General features: G+C 35.9%; 1 protein-coding gene across 6 annotated transcripts in view; it reads left to right on the forward strand.

The window, feature by feature from the left end:
* LOC125265746 (phospholipid-transporting ATPase ABCA1) overlaps positions 1-14,768 on the forward strand; it is a 222,834-nt gene that overhangs the window by 85,333 nt on the left and 122,733 nt on the right. For all 6 annotated transcript variants that reach the window (XM_048186163.1, XM_048186162.1, XM_048186164.1 and 3 more), the window contains 3 exons: positions 7,815-8,012; positions 12,000-12,208; positions 13,134-13,310. In XM_048186163.1, coding sequence (XP_048042120.1) covers positions 7,815-8,012; positions 12,000-12,208; positions 13,134-13,310 — 584 coding nt within the window. The remainder of the gene's footprint in view (positions 1-7,814; positions 8,013-11,999; positions 12,209-13,133; positions 13,311-14,768) is intronic.

Below are 14,768 nucleotides of genomic sequence, written 5' to 3' on the forward strand. Positions count from 1 at the left end.
GTTTTTAATTAATATTGAAATATGGATTTAAAAAAAGAAATTATACTTTAAATATGAAACTGAAGCCACCAGTAGGTGATAGCAAGTCACTGTAATTATGATTGAGTCTTTGAATCCATTCAACCGATTTGTTCAAAAAGACTGAATTATTCAGGAATGAAGCATGTGATTGTCTTTAATGAATGGGTCATTGAATTATCCACCCAACCGATTTGTTTAAAAATGCGAATTCATTCCGTAAAGAAGCACCACTGTGTGTTGCTCTAAGATGTGCAGCAGTTCTGCTGTGGCTTTGTTGGGAGCTATTTTCATTGTCGAAATAGATCAAAAACAGACAACACTAACAATATTGTGTATAAAACAGAATTCACAAAATTAACTTATTGTTTTTGAAAAGTTGTACAAAATCAATATCACATTTGCAATTATGGTGATATTTGATAAAAATGGTATTCCATAACTATATCATATGATATACACTGCATGTTAAAACACTTATAGTGTGTGATGCTGAATAAACAATTAGACGTGTTAGACAGGTTAACTTTTAACCGACAGTAATTACATGCACACGTATATAAACACTATCAACATAAACACAGTAAACTTAGCAATTTTAGTTCCCATCACTCTACAACAAATCCTTTAAATTGAACTTTTATTCAGAACAAAACAAGAATAAAAAATACAAGTAGCTACAGTGCTCAGCGTAAATGAGTACACCCCCTTTGAAAAGTAACATTTTTAACAATATCTCAATGAACACAAAAACAATTTCCAAAATGTTGACAAGACTACGTTTAATATAACATCTGTTTAACTTTTAACATGAAAGTAAGGTTAATAATATAAGATTAGATTAGATTACACATTTTTCAGTTTTACTCAAATTAGGGTGATGCAAAAATGAGTACACCCCACAACAAAAACTGCTACATCTAGTACTTTGTATTGCCTCCATGATTTTTAATGACAGCACCAAGTCTTCTAGGCATGGAATGAACAAGTTGGCGACATTTTGTAACATCTATCTTCTTCCATTCTTCAAGAATGACCTCTTTTAGAGACTGGATGCTGGATGAAGAGTGATGCTCAACTTGTCTCTTCTCTATAGGTGTTCAATTGGGTTCAGATCAGGAGACATACTTGGCCACTGAATAACTTTCACCCCGTTCTTCTTCAGAAATCCAACAGTGGCCTTAGATGTGTGTTTAGGATCATTGTCATGTTGGAAAAGTGCTCATCAGAAGATGCTCCTGTCGAGGTGTTAACTTCCATAGACCTGGACGTCTCTGTGTGATGGTTGCAGTTCCATCTTTTTTTAAATTTTTGTATCACATTTGCTACAGTATTCTGACTGATAAGTAAAGCTTTGCTGATGCTTCTTGTAGCCTTCACCTTTCTGGTGTAAAGGAATTATTTTCTTTCTCAGGTCTTGTGACATTTCTCTTCCATTGGTGCCATTGCTGACAGTATGAAATGGGAAGGGGTTTTAACTCCCTTTTATAGTCAACTGTCTGCTGGACACCTGTGTAATGAATAATTAGACTCACCTGTGCTTGAATTCTTGTTAAATTAGACATTTGTAGTCTAAAATTTAGCTTTGCTCCAGAGACTTTCAGTGGGGTGTACTCATTTTTGCATCACCCTAATTTGAGTAAAACTGAAAATTTTGTTCTCTAAGTTATATTATTAATCTTACTTTCATGTTATAAGTTAAACAGATGTTATATAAAACTTAGTCTTGTCAACATTTTGGAAATTGTTTTTGTGTTCATTGAGATTTAAAATGTTACTTTTCAAAGGGGGTGTACTCATTTATGGTGAGCACTATATATACTGTAAACATCAAGCCAAAATGAATGAATACAGTTACACTCCTTAATCAGTTACATGTACCTCACATGATGATGAGTGCTATGTACTGTATAATGTTATGTATCTCTATGTAGAGGGGTTCCAAATCAGTCATGCATCCTCCATTTCAATTACAACGATTCCTGAGAAGATGGTATAGCAATCCACTAGGGTTATTAAATAGAGTCAGTGTCTCTGTCTGTTTCTATTTAAACTGTTTGGTTGGCTGTCAAGAGCTTTTTTTCTTCTGATATCTGCGTAAATTACATTTTATAGTCAGGTGTTTTGGCACAATAATTTATGTTTAATGGCTAAAATATTTTATGGTGGCCTCCATTAGCTGCAGTGCCCTAATGCGTTCATTTAATACTGCTTAATTTGAAAACATTTTAGCATTTTAACAAGCAGAGCTTTGCGTTTTATTGGAAAATAGGGTGCCAATGGTTTTGAATTAGTGATCTTAAGAAGAGTGTATTAATGTGACACTCAGCACATAAAAATCTATCTATCTATCTATCTATCTATCTATCTATCTATCTATCTATCTATCTATCTATCTATCTATCTATCTATCTATCTATCTGTCTATCTGTCTATCTGTCTGTCTGTCTGTCTGTGTATTTGTCTATTGTTCTGTCTACATATTTATCTATCCTACATTTGTCTTGTCTGTCTACGTATTTCACTTCAAACAAGAATGCGCACCAGTTTGTTCATTTCCTGCAGTGCTTCCTCCAGCCTTTTTGCAGTGATGTGCTAAACAGATTTGGGCACTTTCAATACAATTATATTGGTTAGTAATAAGACTTGAATAATCATGATGTCACTCTTTTATTAGGTGCTTCAGCACAATGAGATGCAGGAGTGAATGTTACTATGGACACATTAAACATGGACTCTAACACACACACACACACACACACACACACACACACACACACACACACACACACACACACACACACACACACACACGCGCACACTCAAGATTTCAAAAGAATCCACAAGCACTGATTTACATATGAATTGTGACTTTCAACAAATGTGTGTTTGTATATGTTTGTTTGAATTCATCATATGTTTGTTTGCTGAGCATTTCAGTCTGTGTGTGTGTGTGTGTGTGTGTGTGTGTGTGTGTGTGTGTGTGTGTGTGATATGCTCATGTGCATTTAAGTGTGCTTGTATGTTTGTGGGATGTGTTTATATTTGTGTGTTTGTATATGTGCATTTATAGGTGTGTGTGTCCATGATGCATTCATGTGTATTTGGGTGCTAGTATGTTTATGTTAGCCTGTTTTAATATGTACGTGGAGTGCTTGTGTGTGTGGGTGTTCATATATTCATGTGAATCTCTGTTAATATTTGCATGTCTGTGCACTATATGTGCGCTGTTTGTGTGTTTGTATTTCCGTGTATGTGTGTATTGTGCACCCCTGTGTGGAGTGACATGCTTTTATCCTTGCAGGTTAGGACAAGGAATGATAAAGGAGAGGGGTGGAACTGCAATTTATGACAAAAACGTGTGAGTGTGTCTGTGTATGAGAGAAACACAGAGACAAAGAGGCTTTTTCGGTGCTGAGCTTGTTTCCAGACAACGCTGAAGAGCAACAGTGCCACCTAGCTTAAAGAGAGAGAGCGAGAGAGGATAGTGCACACACTAATTGCCTGGCTGTACCGGGAATACAATATGCTCTCTGAATGTCTGCAGGATTTAATTGTCATGCATTTAGCACAGGGATGTGAAAATACTTTAACATGCATAGAAAATGCAACATTATGGGTGTTTCTGTAGTAATGGTAGTGCTGAGCAGTTCATCAGTACCGATGGCTGTCTGACTGACAGGCAGCTGCTTTGGAAGACTTGGATGTGTATTTGCTTCTCATGGCATGTGCGGTAATGTGGTTGCAAGAATGTTCAAATGCCCAATTAACTGTAGAGTAATTTCGTTATGCGCTTTTGTCATTTATTATTATTTTTTTATTATTGCTATTTGTTTCATTTATTTTTATTTCAGTTATAGTTTTTTTATTTATTTATTTATTATTTCCAGTCAATAATTTTAGTGCTTCAACTTAAAGGGTTAGTTCACCCTAAAATGAAATTTCTGTCATTAAAGGGTCATGAAACCCCCCTGTTTTAGCCTGGTCATTCACACATCTGAGCTGGAAAAACTCTGTAAAAATGGGCGTGTAAATCTCTGGAAAAGTGGGAGTGTAGAGGGGGGGAAGCGGGGAGAGAACAACCAATGAAACAGAGACATACAACACACTCATTATACAGAATAATCAATATGAGCATGGAGAAAAATGACAACAAACTCCCAAGCACAAGGGAGAAATGCGAAAGAATATTTAAAAGGGCGAATAATACTTTCATTACGTTTATGAGCACTGCAGTCTCATGATAAATGACACATAGTTTAACACAGAAAGAATAAAGACATAGTTTAATTTTTGTCCATTCTCTAAGTCTTTTGTTCATCAGCATAATCGTGTCATCGCGTTCAGATACACGTATCAGTGTCCAGTTTGCACATATATTTCATTTAAAGAAGACTTGATGAAATATGCGTGCATACACCGTGCTGGTTCATGTTTGGTGCAGGAGAATGTGTTAAATACGTCTATAAAAACTTTAAACACCGCGCTGAAACCGATCATATGCCCGCTCCACGTGCATATCATAACAATCGTATTTTTCATTTGTTCGTATTCAAACTTCAGTTCTGACCGCAACGCGGACAAAATACAAACAACACTCATGTGCTGCTGTGCTGGGGGAAACATACCGCTCGCGTGTCCGAACGCAGAGGTGAATGAACAGCACTTTTGTGACATTTGAATTCTCTGCTGTAATGCGATGTCATGCAAACATATTTTCCATTTGTGCTGGTAGATTACAGCAAAACAATCCACATGCACCCAAACTTCTGCTCTGGTTGTGTCATAGGGAAACACATTTTTTGTTGTTGTAGCACTTAGGAAATGAGCACCTATGACCCATGTCTCTGAATAACAACAGAGACAGAGGCAAGAGAACTGATACTTCCTCATGCATAGTACCTCAATTATAATCTTATGCATACTACAGCACATTGATTGGATTGAATGTGCTTTTTCTCATGAATAAATGCAGAAACTGTTGATGTCAGCATGTTCGACAAGCCCACACTTGGAACCAACCAGCACTCCGGATCTTGCCGGTGGTACACGATGACATCAGATTTTGTGACGTTGCTCCGACTTTGCTTTTCAAACCGGAAGACAGAAATCGCTCTGAAAAATGCAAATTTCAAATTATAAATAAAATTAATGAGTACCTTTAGTGTTTTCAATGATGTGCAGCCTATACATATCTGTTCACTAGGGCTGCAACGATTAATCGCTTGCAAAATAAAAAGTCTGTGTTTACGTAATATATATATGTGTGTGTTCTGTGTATAATAATTATGTGTATATATAAATACACACATATACAGGTATAAAGTTTAGAAATATATGCATGTATTATAAATGTATACATTTATATATATTTTATATTACATATAAACATAAATATTTTATATATAAATATAACATTTTTCTTAAATATATACATGAATGTGTGTCTATTTATATATACATAATTATTATACACAGAACACACACATATATATTACGTAAACACAGACTTTTATTTTGCAAACGATTAATCGCGATTAATCGTTGCAGCCCTACTGTTCACATCTCAAAAAATGTGTTCTGGGGTTTCATGACCCTTTAATACTCACCCTCATGTCATTCCAAACCCGTAAGACATTTGTTCATCTTCAGAACACAAATTAAGATATTTTTGATGAAATCAGAGTGGTTTCTGATCCCCCATAGAAAGCAACATAATTACCACATTCAAGGCCCAGAAAAGTAGTAAAAACATTGTTAAAATAGTCTGTGTGACTACAGTGCTTAATGTTATGAAGTGACAAGGATACTTTTTGTGCACAAAAACAAAACAAAAATAATGACTTTATTCAACAATTTCTTCTCTTCCCTATCAGTCGTGCTGGACGATTATGCCTCGATTAATTGAACATTTTACCTCGATAACGATTATTTTGTTTCTGGGTGTTTTTTTTTTTGTTTTTTGTTTTTTGCCCTCATAGTTCATTTTCAAGGTTTGTACTGTAAATATGTTTGACTATTAAAGGTGGGATATTTTTTTTCCTAATGAAAGAGTGATCTGAAATATCAGCTAACTTTCAGCAGTTATTTTATCTATGGTTCGTAACATTACTTACAAATTTTTGCTCGTTGTAAATCAGAAAAAGATAAATTACGTAATGAGAGCGATTGCGTGTGCGAATTAGTCATACCATCTCTCGATTAATTGTGAAGCTGTTGGTTGTAAATAGTTACTTCAAAAGTAGAAAAATATATGCTATAATAACTTTTGAGTTTCTAAGCTACTTTAGTAATAAATCACAGGATAGCGCTGACAACTAGTTTCTGCTCCTCTCAGTGCGCATGATCTTCACGTTTTGTGCAGCTACTGTTTATATGAGCAGGGGTGCACATAAGTGGTACGCAGATGCACATGCGCAGTAAAAAAATAAACGATGCGTACCAGAAAACATGGAGGGAAGCGCTTTTGAGTACCAACATTTTTGAGGACCGGTTCACAGGGAAACGTTTACTTACTGGAGTAGGATTTTTCTCCATCTCTGGTATGGTAAGATAGCAATCATGATGATAAGTGTGTTCTTTATTAGGTGTGCAACGGATCGCAGTTAATCCGTGATCCGTACGGATAATGTCCAACGGTTTGGCACGCATGTGATTTGCGGATTACCTACTAAATTTAACCATCATAGAGTAAAATTTTATCATTTGGACATGTTTCGTCGTGCCAATTAACACATTCAAACAATTTTAAAAGCGGAAGAAGTGGCGAAAATCGGGACTCGCAAGCTGTTGTGCGCACAGCCTCACACCCCTGAAATACACGCAAGCAGAGAGAGAGAGTCAGACAGCGCTTGAACACCGAATTAATTACTCTTTCGTGTTTACTTGCGATTGAACGGACAAATACACATAAAATGATGTCAAAATACCTGTCTCGGGAAGTATTCTCTTGGTTATGTCACAAGTGAACAGTTGAGAAAGAAACCAGATGTGTCATTTATTCAGTCCGTGCTTTCCTTTTTAAAGTGACAGCAGCCTAATATTCTTGCTGTTGTCGGTCATTAATGTTAGTAAAATAAAAAAAATAAAAAAATCTTCCACGCTCGAAAGAAAAGAAGATAGTGAGAAGAGCAGTCAGAAGGAAAGTAATGAGGACAGCTTTTAGCTGAAACACGTTCAAATGATAAACTTTCATTGTATGATGGTCAAACTTTGCAGTTATTTAGAGAATCAACGTACGTTTTGAACCGTGGTGTCTGGTCAGTACAGATTAATGATCCCTATACTAGACATCGCATGCCCTGCGATGACTATCACAGATGCGCACATCGCGATTTCGATGCTAAAACGATATATCGTGCAGCCGTAGTACATGTTCATCAAATACTTTCTCTTCAGACCCACTAAATCCTAGCCTCAGCCTATTCAGAAATACCAGTTCTTTGGCAGAAACCTCTAAACGCCACTTCCCTTTGCCAGCAAAAACCTCTATGTTCACAGAACCAATCACAAGACAAATCGAATCATATGATTTCATCATCAATGGCGCCGTGCGTATGAGCCGGCTTTCAGTTGTTGAGCTGCAAGTTTTATCCTGTTTTAAGAGATTTTTTACTAAACAAGATGGAAGAGTATGATGAAATGGATTAACCTGTGGTAGTTTCAGTCACTGGCAAATGGAAACATCTAAAATCTTGGCTTGTCACAACCCTAGTTTTACATGTTGTGTGAACTGAACAGCATACAGTACATCGGTTGTGTTGCGTAACCCTGTGAATGTGTTCTGTTTTTTACAGGGTCTTCTGAAGAACCCTGTTCTTGCAGTAGCTCTGGACCAGAGTCTGGAGGATACTAGTCTGTCCACATCGCTAATCAGCAACTTCCTGTTTAACGGTCCAGAGTCCCAGCGCCAAGCAGGAATGCCAGCCTTTGACTGGCGTAACGTCTTCAGCGCCATCAGCCAAGCAGCACAGCAACTCACTCAGATTCTACGGGTCTGTCTTCTACATCCACTGTAGTTTGTTGCAGGGCTGTTCAGAATTGTATAGAGAATGCATTTCCATTCATTTCCTGAATTCCAGTTCATTTTGTGCTGAAGTAGAAAACAGGATACAGAACTGTAATTCAGATTTGAAAATTGAAAGTCAAAGAAATTGCAAAACAGAGTTTGTTCATCAAGGAAACTTTGAATGTTGGCTTAAGAAAGTTGTATTTATTTGTTTATTTGTTGATTTATTTACTAAGTTTAAAGGTTATCATAGACATTTATATTTCACAGAATTTAGTGGAAAATCCTGTTTCTTTGCCTTTCAATTCCTGAATTTGAATTAAATTTGAACTGAGGTAGCAAACAGGATGCGGAATTTGTCAATTGAGATTAAGAATGCATTGAAATACAAAAAAATTTGAAAAATTGTATTTCCCCATAGAATTTTAAGTTCAAGAAAAACTTATTTATACTTTGTTTGTAAAACTTGAGAAAGTTTTATTTATTTATTTATTTATTTATTTAGTTAGTTATTTACTTAGTTTGTTCAATTTCCATAATTCAATAGGGAATGCAATTTATTTGCCTTTCAATTGAATTAGAATTGAATTTGAGCTGAGGTAGCAAACAGGATGCAGAATTTGTCATTCGAATTTAAATTTAAGGAAGAAGAATGAATTGATATTCAAAGAAAATGCCAGAAGTGTAATTTTCAAATAGGCTTTCTTAAGTTCTTCAAGACAAACTTTGAATGTTGGCTTAATAAAGAAAAATTCATTTATTTTAGGGCTGTCAAACGATTAATCGCGATTAATCGCATACAAAATAAAAGTTTGAGTTTGCATAATATATGTGTGAGTAATATGTATATATAAATACACACAAATTAATGTATATATTTAAGAGAAATATGTTATTTATGTACAAAAAATTTATTTATATATAATATGAATTATATATAAATGTAAATAAATACATATACTTGTAAATATTTCTCAAATATATACATGGATGTGTTTGTATTTATATATACATAATAATTACACACAGTACACCCACATATATTAGGCAAACTCAAACTTTTATTTTGTATGCGATTAAGCATGATTAATCGTTTGACAGTCCTACTTTATTTAAGTTTGAATGTTATATAGGTCTTACATTTCCCAGCATGCCATTGGAAAAAGAATAAAGCCAATTCAAATTCCAATTCAACATCCTGTGAAGCATGTTGCCTACTCAATTCAAAATCTATGATGTCATAAATCGAAAATTATCCAGTTTGTAAATTCTGAATTTTAACAAAAGCTGGTTTGTTTATCCATCTTTTCTCGTCTCTCTTTTGATGTTCTCACAACATCATAATGTTGTTTTTAATATAGGTTTGATGTCTCATTTCCGGATGAGACCTTAAACCAATGTCCTGACTCTCTGTGGTAAGGACATCCCAGGATGTCCTTCAAAAAACAGTAGGGGTGTAACCCTAACATCCTGGCCAAATTTGCCCATTGGTCTCAGTCCATCTTCATGGGCTCCTAATCATCCCCATGTATACTGATTGGCTTCATCATTCTGTCTCCTCTCCACCAATAAGCTGGTGTGTGGTAGGTGGATGCTGCACATTGGTGGTGGTTGAGGAGATTCCTCCTTCCATGTAAAGTGCTTTGAGTGCAGAGAAACCAGCTCTTTCCTCTTTTATTCTCAATTTGTCTGAAATTTTGGCCAGATCAGCATGGTGTAGCCTAGGGGTGAACAATCTGGGCTTGCAACCAAAAAGTTACAGGTTTGAGCCTTCCAAAGATTGATCCATGATCCAAATATCAAGGCACTGAACCTCTGATTCAAGCACACTGAAACTGTAATGAGTGCACTCTAAAGGCCCTTTCATATTATTCACTTCAACATTCCCCAAGGCATCCAACTCTGTGGAGGGAACAGTCAAGCTACATTGTTGCACTGTAATGCTGAAAGTGCAGCCAATGATCACAGTGTTTAATTTCCATTATGTATCATTTTGTGATCAAAACCAATCAAACAATCAAAACAGAAAAGAAGAAAGACTGATCCTGTGCGGATCTAGATGCATTGGGTTGTACAACAAAACGCTGAATCCTTGTCATGACATTCAGAGATAAATACTGTGTGGCGGAAATCAAAGCACATGACATTTGTGTTGTCAAGTGATCATGCCCTGAATAAGTCGTATAATTGCTTTAACTCTGTTTAATGCATCCACTAAAAGACTAAAGAGGTAGTTACACTGTTCTTTGAGAAATTTAAATTGGCTGTACCAACATTAAACATAGTAGAAAAATACATTTAAAATATTAATGCTATATTAATATACAAAAAATAAAATATAAAATCTACTCCAGTTTTCTCATTTCATCTCAATTCTGACGGTACATGTATAATATGGTTTGTTGAAAATAGCAACATCTAAAACTTTCAGCTAATGTTCAGCTAATGTATGTTTCAATCGATGAATATGCATTCTGGCTTCCCAATACGTTAAAACAACAATGATCAAAAAGTGTGGACAAAACAGTCACTCTTTGTAAACTTGGTTCAGTGCGAGTGCCGTATGCTCGAATATGAGCGCTCATTTACGCCGTCATCATGCGGGTGTTGATAGCACGCTAGCGCAGGTGAGACCTGAACAGCACACGTTGCTATCTGTGTTCAAGTCTTGCTAATTGAAAATTTCAAGAGAACTCGCACGCGCTGCAAGAAGAATTGTGTGTGCCCTCATCCGAAGCACGCACACGCTTACCTCAGATAGCATGCCAATACTGAGATCTCTTACAAGTCTTGCGCTTGAACTGACAAATTCACACAAAAATTATGTCAACATGCCCATTTTGGCGAGTACCCTAACAAACATAGTCGGTTATGTCTAAAGTGATCAGTCCAGAAATACAGCGCATGTGTAACAGTATACAGTCAAACCCAAAATGATTCAGACAATTTTTTTTTTTTTTTTTGATATATTTTTTTCTAGTGGGTGCAGGACACTATAGTTCATTTATGTAAGTGAGGATAGCAAAATAAAGTAAATTGTGACATATTAGACCCAAAGTAAAATTACCAGTAAAATTGATGATAATTTGGAACCAAAAATTATTCAGAGACTTTGACCTGACCATGTTTTGCTTAATTAAGATTATTTTTTTATGACATAGTTTAACTGATCTTGTCATATTTTATTACCATTTTTTAAAACTATCGTGAATAAACTGTATTAATGAATGAAATGTTTAAGCTTTCTGAATACATTTTGGTTTGACTGTATGTACTGGATCGTGCATTATATCTTAAAGGAAAAGAAGGCTAATATTCCTGCTGTCTGTGTTTTAATGTTAATAAAACAACAGATGACAAAGAAATCACTCACTGCTTTTGACTGAGTAGCTTTTGTAACTTCAATAATGATTCATCTTTACTTAATTTATAGTGAAGATAATATGCAGTGTTCTTTTATGTTTGATTATTTTATTAATTTTCTGTACCTGAAAACAACTGCGAATCGTACCAAAACCACGATCCTAAAACCATGGTAAAAACCGAACCATGAGTAATTTGAACCGTTGCACCCCTATAATATACACATAAAGAATAACGGTCGATATATCGATATCAGACTTTTTTACTCCCTAATATCGGCATCGGCCCCCAAAAACCCAAATTGTTTGGGCTCTAAAAGTCATGACATTTTGTCAGTGGATGTTGTCCAGTCTTGAAATGTTTTATGGTTCTTTATGGTTCAGCTTGATTGGATGCTGATGTTTCCTTCATTCTCTTTTACTTATTCTCTGCTCTGTTTACTCTTCATATTCGGTCTCTCCACGGCTGAGCTCAATCCTGAATTTCCTTTGCAGATGCTTCTCTGTTCTGCCTGCTGCTTCTGTTCATCGTAAGCCACATGAACCTCGTTCGTCACTGTCAGATTCAGATGCAACATGGGTGCTGAAAATTTTGTGTGTGTGTGTTTCAGTGTTTTGATCTGGATAAGTTTGAAGGTGTCAGCAGTGAGACTGTGCTGGTTGAGCAGTCTTTGAAGCTCATGATTCAGGATAGGTTTTGGGCCGGACTGGTCTTCACGGATCTCTCTGACCCCAGTGACCTCCAGCCTCCAACCCACATCAGATACAAGATCCGCATGGACATCGAAGAGACCGAAAGAACAAACAAAATCAAGGAGAGGTTAGAACAGAAAACACATCACCATATGGCAGCTGAAAAACATGAAGCTGAGGGGCAGTGAAGACATTTTATATGAAATGAAATCTTTATTGTCCATTTGCATGGAAATTTATTTTTGCCCCAACTGGTGGAATGACTTACATAATACAACTTATACACATATATTCAGTCAAAAATTAAATTATTATTAAAAATCAATTGACAAAGGGACATAATTCTTAAAAAATAGTTGCTCTCGGTACCCTGTAACACCTTCCTGAGGGCAGTTTTTCAAAGCCATTAAAAAGTGGATGTAATGGACATTTAAAGGTGCAGTAAGCGATCTTTGAAAAATCAAGAGTAGCGTCAGTTCTGGCAGTTCACGTCAGCAAAGAATATACACTAACAAGAAGCGACACTAAATAGAAAGTTCCATTGCAACACCGGCGCCCTACGTTTCCGCCATTTTGTGGTGAAAGCCACTCTTCAAAATATATATATATATATATATATATATATATATATATATATATATATATATATATGCACATAACAAATGCACATAACAAAATAACTGCAACTTGTTTTAAGTGCTGTTTTTTTAATGTTAATTACTAAAAAATTGAACTTAAATTTGAACAAATTAGAAATGTTGACTTGGCAACTAATTGAAATAAATATGTTTAAGTTGGAAAACTAAAAGCTAAAATAACAAACTGAAATAAAAATAAATGAAAGCTAAATAGGAATATTTAAAAAATAATAATAATAAAAATGACAAAAGCACAATTACTAAAACTTACACTAAAATGAAAATGAAAAGTAATTTTCTCATTCCAGTGCATTTGTACCATATCACACATACTGTAGAAACTGATCAGTAAGCATGTCCTGCAACTGCAGTGGGTTCACTGGAGATGTGGTTTTGTGTTCATGTGTGTTTTAGGTCCTGGTCCCCAACGGCCCGCGACAACCCATTTAATGACCTGCGGTATGTGAGGGGAGGGTTCGTGTACCTGCAGGACATGGTGGATCGAGGAATCATTAAGGTCCAGACTGGAGTCAATCAGACGCTCGGAGTATATGCACAACAGATGCCATACCCATGTTACATGGACGACGTGTAAGCAAAACTGCGTGTGTGTGTGTGTGTGTATGTTTGAGTGATCACCTGAAAACAGCCCTTGTTCAGGCGTATTGTCCGTGACTGTGAAATATGAGAAATTATATAAACACTGATGGTCAGTGTTTTCATGTTTAAATGATAGTTTGGTGTTGAGAGTGGGATGGTAAATCACGCAGAGAGGAAAGGGATGTTTTCAGTCGATCTTACAGCATAATCAACGGCTGTGATTCATGGCCGAAGTAAATGTCAAATTAATATTGGCTCTGATTGGTTTTCTCTCTCTCCATCGGCCTGAAAAATCCATCAGCGGGGGTTTGTGTGCATTTGTTTATTTGTGGTGACATGGACATCAGAGCCACTGCAGAGCGGCACTGTGTTGTTTTAATGTGTTTATTGATTTGTGTGAAAAGCTGTGTGTTGTATAGATTTGAGTGAGGCTGCTTTCATGAAACTGAGACATCACGCCTAGGGTCTCAAACTCTAGCCAGGTGATATTCTCAAATACAAGTGTTTTTACTACTATGCATCTTAATTTGATACCATGTACAACATGCGCACACCCAGACATTTTTGATAGATGTGCGCATACAGGCCTGTTTGTTGTGGTAACTTGCCTACATTGTGCATAAGTCATTGTGGAGGAATAATAATAATAATAATAATAATAATAATAGAATATGCACTAAAATGAAAAACTTAATTTTTATGGCCCCCGTTACATATAAAATTAAGTGATGCATCTTTCACAATAATTAGTTCATTACTCGTAATTAGTTAGTAGAGATGAAGTGATAATTACAGATCCTTGCTTTAAGAAAATTAGAGGACTGTCAAAGATCAGATAGAAGGAATAGAGGTTCACATAAACATAATGATCTATAAAACTAAATATTCCGCTGGTTACATATGTTAACTTGGTTCTGTGAATTCTGGATGGCTGCCAGAGATGTCATATTAGTGGATAATTACTGCACCAGCCAGATCAAGGTCAAATAAGATATACCACTAAAGTCACATAGTGACATGAGCTGAGCTGAGGGAATATAGGCCACTGCAGCTCAGCTCCCCGCCATTGAAGTGCCTCTCCAATTTCCGAGTGACAGGGAACTCTGGTGGTTATCCGGAATTCACAGAACCATGGTTGTTCATATGGGGTGGACGATTCGACCAAAATCTTACATCACGATATGAGTTATTTTATAATAATATATCATGATATAATTATTTTTGCTTTGGATAAGTTTTTTTATTTTCAAAATTCTTAAAGGGTTAGTTCACCCAAAAATGAAAATTCTGTCATTAATTACTCACCTTCATGTCGTTCCACAGCCATAAGACCTTCGTTCATCTTCGGAATACAAATTAAGATATTTTTCATAAAATCCGATGGCTCAGTGAGGCCTGCATTACCAGCAAGACAATTAACACTTTCATATTTAAAACTGTTCATGTGAC

This window comes from Megalobrama amblycephala, linkage group LG3, assembly GCF_018812025.1.
Source record: "Megalobrama amblycephala isolate DHTTF-2021 linkage group LG3, ASM1881202v1, whole genome shotgun sequence".
Classification (NCBI taxonomy): Eukaryota; Metazoa; Chordata; class Actinopteri; order Cypriniformes; family Xenocyprididae; genus Megalobrama; species Megalobrama amblycephala.